This window comes from Lepus europaeus, chromosome 7 (genome assembly GCF_033115175.1).
Source record: "Lepus europaeus isolate LE1 chromosome 7, mLepTim1.pri, whole genome shotgun sequence".
NCBI lineage: Eukaryota > Metazoa > Chordata > Mammalia > Lagomorpha > Leporidae > Lepus > Lepus europaeus.
The window spans coordinates 112,349,827-112,355,826 of NC_084833.1; the positions used below are offsets into that span (position 1 = coordinate 112,349,827).

Here is a 6,000-nt window from a genome sequence, read left to right on the forward strand (position 1 = left end):
TGTGTGTCTTTCAGGAGGGGTGCCTGATCACAGGTACCACCTAACAGGGTAGCCCACCTGCAAAGCTGAGTGGCTCATCCCAGAAGTGCTGGCTAGATTCATCTGGCTTGAATTCTGAGGCTGTCAATTTTCAGCAGCCAGGGAGGGAGGTGCTTGGCACCACCCATTCAAAAAGACTGGGAGCTAATTTTTTGTCACCAAAATATTTAAATATATCAGCATAGCCTCAAAGTCCACCTGAATTCACATACAACAGTAAGAGGCAAACTTCAACTGAACATTTTTAGTCAGCCTAAAAATTGGTCCTGTCCATAATGTATAATGATCCTGCCTGACTCGTGGAACTTGTACTACAATGCTGTCCACTCAAAGACTCTAAGAATGACACAGCTTGCCCAGTAAAGCAATTATTTCAGTGCCATTTTTAGATGTACCAAGTCGTTGAATGAATTCTGCCAATGTTCTCACCAGACAACAGAACCCAGACAGCTTCCTCACTAAAATTCATCAAAGCTGCACCCTAGCAATCTAGAGAACTCAAATCAAGCATTTTTGGGATTGCTATCCGCCTATAAACACAGAATCTCAGGTTATACTAGTAGTAGTGTTATTTGCCTGACAAGAATGACTGTAAAGGCTGGAACTGGTGACTCTTACTCCAAATGTCATGCACTGATACATGCACATAGCTTTCGAAAGTCTCAGAATATCCTGATATTTCTAAAAGGAACAGGCAAAGCTCAACATCAGACTCAAAAGAAATGTAGATCAATGAAACTATTTAAGATTATTTCTCTTAAATATGTTGATTGGACTACAAAAATATACAGATAATTTAATTGCAAATGGAATATATAAAATGACAACTTTGATAAATATATATTTTGGTAAACAGAAAAAGAAATATCAGTGTTTAAGGAAACAATGATTGAATGGATAAATGCAACAATAAACTGTAATAGTAGCCTTGTTCAAACTCAAAAAAGAATTAGAGAGCTTGAACAAAGAACATTTAAAATTTTTCTAAAGTAATGAAAGAAAAAGTAAAAGAAAACCTACAGTAATTACAGGACACAATCAAAAGACCCAATGTTCATACAATAGGCATTCTGGGAAAGAAGGAAAAAGGAAGTAAGGAAGTACATGTTGGGAAATAAGCACAGAGAACTTCGTTTACTTAGGCAAAGATAGCAACATTCACGTAGAGGAAGAGAAGATGTCATCAATCAAATTCAATCCAAAGAGGAGTTCACTAAGGCACACAGTGTTCAAAATACCAGAAATCAAATAAAAATAATCTGAAGCAGCAATAAAAAAGAAACACAGCCTATACAAAGAGCATAAATAAAATTATTATCAGGTATATCAGCCAAAATTCTAAGATCATTTGAGTGGAAGGATGTGTTCAAAATACAAAAGAGTGGCGGCGATATCACAGTGGTTAAGAAGCTGCTTGGACTGCCATGTCCAAAACATTGTGACTAGTTTTGATTTTTGGTTCCACTTTTGGTTTCAGCTGCATATCTAAAAATAATCAAAGGAGCCAAGAAATGACTTATGCTAAATTACCCCATACCTAAACATTGGAGGTAGATTTAAAAATTGATAAAATGTATATTGTGATGGTTATTTTAAAAATATTTAAATTGCCTTTGAAACATTACTTATAATTAGAAGATCAACCAATATGTGAGTCATTTCATTGTTTCAAGATCTACCTGCTCTCTGGGTTTAACCTTTCCTTACTATTAAATATCCCTTATTTCTCAGTTTAGTTTGTAGTCCTTCATCATAGCCACTGACATTTTATGATCTGTATATTTTTTAAATTATCTTAAGTAGGAGTTTTCACTTTCTCATCCTTCTAGCTTTCAAATTCCACTTTCTAACTTCTTCATACACACTATTTTGTCTACAGAACTTGTTTTCATCTCATTTCCTGGGTTTTCACAAAAGTGGCACTGGAAATCAATGCACAATATCAGTGTGTGGATGCTGTACATTACAAGTGTTATCTTGTAGTCACTGTTCGGTAGTCTTTGTATAGTGCAGTGGAACGTGATTAAAAGACTCCCAGGACAAAATGAAAATTGAAAATGAAATGCATTTAGATCACCATTGAACAATTCACATGGATGAATCTCTTATTTACTGGATATTTATCCATTCGAGTTCTGGCTAAGTGTTTCATTTTTCCCCAAAATCAGTACATCATTGGAAGATTCTGAGATAGATAGATAGATAGATAGATAGAGAAAAATATGGAGATGTACATGCATGTAAATATATATATATATATATATAATTCTTTTTTTCAGCTACAGACTGGGATGGATTGGAGAAATGCAGAAAATTTGGACAAAAAATAGAGGAAGTTGATTGCGGTTTGTGGATTGAGACAAACATACAAATTTAAGATGTTAATAATAAGGGAAGCTGTATGTGGGATATATGGGAACATGTACTTCTTTGCAATTTTTTATTCTGTAACTTTATAACTATACGGGAATAAAAACTGATTCAACAAATACAAATGAAGTATATTTACCATGGGGCAATCCTTTATTTCAATGACTCTCAAGAATGCAAAGCACATAAATCATTTAAATTAGATATGATGCTCATTGATGCCAGCTCTTGGTACTTCATGATATTTTAAATAAAGTAAAATAAATTTTGCTCAAATAATTATGAAAAAACAATCAATTTTCTTAGCAAGAAGAAAAAAGAAAATGAAAAAAAGACCTTTAGATAAATTCAAATATCTTCAATGAGAAAAAAAATACAATCATTTTCCATTGTAAACTGTTCTTCTCAAACTTCATATTTAGTGAAATACAACATAAAATGAAGCATAAACAAAACATACTGTATTAGGCCAGCACTGTGGGGTAGCAAGTAAAGCAGCCGCCAGCAGTGCTGGCATCCCATATGGATGAAGGCTTGAGTCCTGGCTGCTTCACTTCCAATCCAGCTCTTTGTTATGTCCTGGGAAAGCAGTAGAAGATGGCCCAAGCCCTTGGGCCCTGCACTCACATGGGAGACCTGGATGAAGCCCCTGGGTCCTGGCTTCGGATCAATGCAGCTCTGACCATTATAGCAAATTGGGGAGTGAACCAGAGGATGGCAGACCTCTCTCTCTCTCTCTCTCTCTCTCTCTCTCTCTCTCTCTCTCCCTCTCCTTCTCTCTCTGTGTAGCTCTGAATTTCAAATAAATAAGTAAATCTTTAAAAAAAGATACTGTAAGTTAAAACCTTTGCTTTAAGAGGCTATGTAAATGTTAAAGAATCTGGGCTTCAGAATCTGGTACACAAAATAAACGCAAAGTAGGAATTCAGTGGGTGCAGTTCAGCTATTCTATTTCAGATTTAACAATTCTGCCTGGAGTAGTTCAATGCATATGGGTTACAACTGCAAAGTTGGTTGTAATTGATAGTCTATACAGAAACATTTATATATGTGAATTTCTGAAGTTTGTAGAATCATGTTACTGCCCAGAGAGGGTGGAAAGAAAAGAGTAGACATATGAAATTGAACTTAACACAACATTGCAAGCAGTAATAAGAACTGTCCTGTGCAATGGAATAATATCAATCTCCTGTTCCTTAATGTCCTCATTATACACAGAAATATAGTGTTTTTAGTTAAAACTGGAACTTATGCAGGGTTTTTATCAAGGCAACTTTAACATCTTTGTTCCTCAAACTGTAGATTAGTGGATTCATCATAGGAACCACAATGGTATAAAAAACAGAAGAGACTTTTCCCTCACCCGTTGACCCAGAAGAGGATGGCTTGAGATACATGAATGCACAAGATCCAAAGAACAGAGAAACAGCAACTATGTGGGAACTGCAGGTGCTGAAGGCTTTGGACCTGCCCTCAGTGGAGCTGATGTGTAAGATGCTGGAGAGAATGAAACCATAAGAGATGAAGACCATGAGGCTGGGAACAATGATGTCAATGCCTGCTACAATGAAGATCTCTACCTCATTGATGTAAGTGCTGGTGCAGGAGAGCTCAAGCAAAGGGAGAACATCGCAGAAGTAGTGGTTGATGGTGTTTGCATCACAGAAGTTCAGCCTGAGAATGCATCCAGTGTGGATCATGGCGTGAGAAAAGGCAGTCAAGTATGAACCAAACATAAGGTTGAAACAGACTTTAGGGGACATGATTGTGTTGTATAAAAGTGGCTTGCAGATGGCCACGTATCGATCATAGGCCATGGATGTCAGCACATAACATTCAGAAATGACAAAAAAACCAAAGAAGTAGAACTGTGTCATACATCCTATGTAAGATATACTATTCTTCTTCAATACGAAGCTCATCATCATTTTGGGTGTAATTACAGAGGAATAACAGAAGTCTATGAAAGACAAATTGAAGAGGAAAAAGTACATGGGAGTGTGCAGGTGTGAATTCAGCACAATTAAAATGATCAAGCCCAGATTTCCAAAAGAAGTGATCATGTATGTGACTAGAAACAAGAAGAAAAGGGGCAGCTGGAGGTCTGGTTGGTCGGTTAACCCCATTAGGATAAATTCAGTCACTAAAGAGCCATTTGTGTGTGCCATTCTTCTTCAAGAGATCTGTGAACACAAGGGAAAAATTACATTATATTCCCCCTTCATTCAATAATATTTCCACATGTAAGTGTAAAGTCAATTATTGTGAATGTCGGAGACTATCCTAAGGTGAACTCACAGCATTTGTCTTTACTGGGTGATACTGTCTCCCTATTATGCAAGCCTTAAATGGTAAACAGAGCAAAGTGCCCTCCTGTAGGAGAGAAAGTCAGTGCTTTCATTCCCAAATATGATTGCTGGGAAGGTGCATGGAAAATATCAAGAGCAGACCTGCACACAGTGATCCTTCTTTCTTGTCATCATTTTGTCATTTGCTTGGAGATCCTTCTTTACCAACATAATCGGAGACAAATTTGGAGCTATCATGAATGCAGATTAGAATTTGCTGGATTGGGTAACATAAACAGTTTCTAATTGAAACAAAGGGAATTGAGTCTAAGAGGTTGGTTACTGCCTATTATCAGAGAATGAGAGTTGTGAATATAGACCAGTGATAATTCTGACTATGCAGAGGGAATCATCTTATTAAGAATGTGCAACCCTTGTGAACACCAATGTGTTAAATATTCTCTGAGCTTCTTTCAAAAGAATCTTTGCAACATTCATGAGGCTAAGAAGTTCATGAAATGGAGAGAAAATAGAGATCCTTGGATTTCACTTAAAACATGAGGAGCTCATGCTTTGTTAATATCGAGGCACTGACAGAGAAATCTTGCATAATCTTCCCTATATGTGAAATTTACCATAAATAAACTCATGTAAGGGAGGAAGAGGATGTTTATTCTAGAAGTCATTAGGAGGGGCTGGAACCATGGCTCACTAGTCTAATCCTCCGCCTGCGGCGCCGGCACCCTGGGTTCTAGTCCCGGTTGGGGTGCCGGATTCTGTCCTGGTTGCTCCTCTTCCAGTCTAGCTCTCTGCTGTGGCCCGGGAGGGTCGTGGGTAATGGCCCAGGTCCTTGTGCCCTGCACCTGCATGGGAGACCAGGAGGAAGTGCCTGGCTCCTGGTTTCGGATCAGTGTAACGTGCTGGCCGAGGCGGCCATTTGGGGAGTGAACCAACGGTAAAAGAAGACCTTTCACTCTGTCTCTCTCTCGCTCATTGTCTAACTCTGCCTGTCCAAAAAAAAAAAAAAAAAAAAAGAACTCATTAGGAGAGAAAAACACATAGGATTTGTTAAAGATCACCAAGATTCAGCTATGCAACATAAATGATTTCTAGAGACCTGATATATAGCAATGTAACAACAATTAATATACTGATTTAGTATACTTGATATTTTCTAAGGAGGGTCATGTAAAAATTAATTTTCTCAACACATAAACAAAAATACACAAAGAGTGTGCCTATGAAGGAATGGATATCATAATTAATTTGATCATTGTGATTGTTGCACATTGAGTACATATTT

General features: G+C 37.3%; 1 protein-coding gene across 1 annotated transcript; it reads right to left on the reverse strand.

The window, feature by feature from the left end:
* Positions 1 to 3,644: 3,644 nt before the first annotated feature.
* Positions 3,645 to 4,586, reverse strand: LOC133763513 (olfactory receptor 8B8-like). The gene has a single exon (XM_062197237.1). The coding sequence runs from the start codon at positions 4,575 to 4,577 to the stop codon at positions 3,645 to 3,647; it is 933 nt and encodes a 310-aa protein (XP_062053221.1). The 5' UTR covers positions 4,578 to 4,586.
* Positions 4,587 to 6,000: the final 1,414 nt, after the last annotated feature.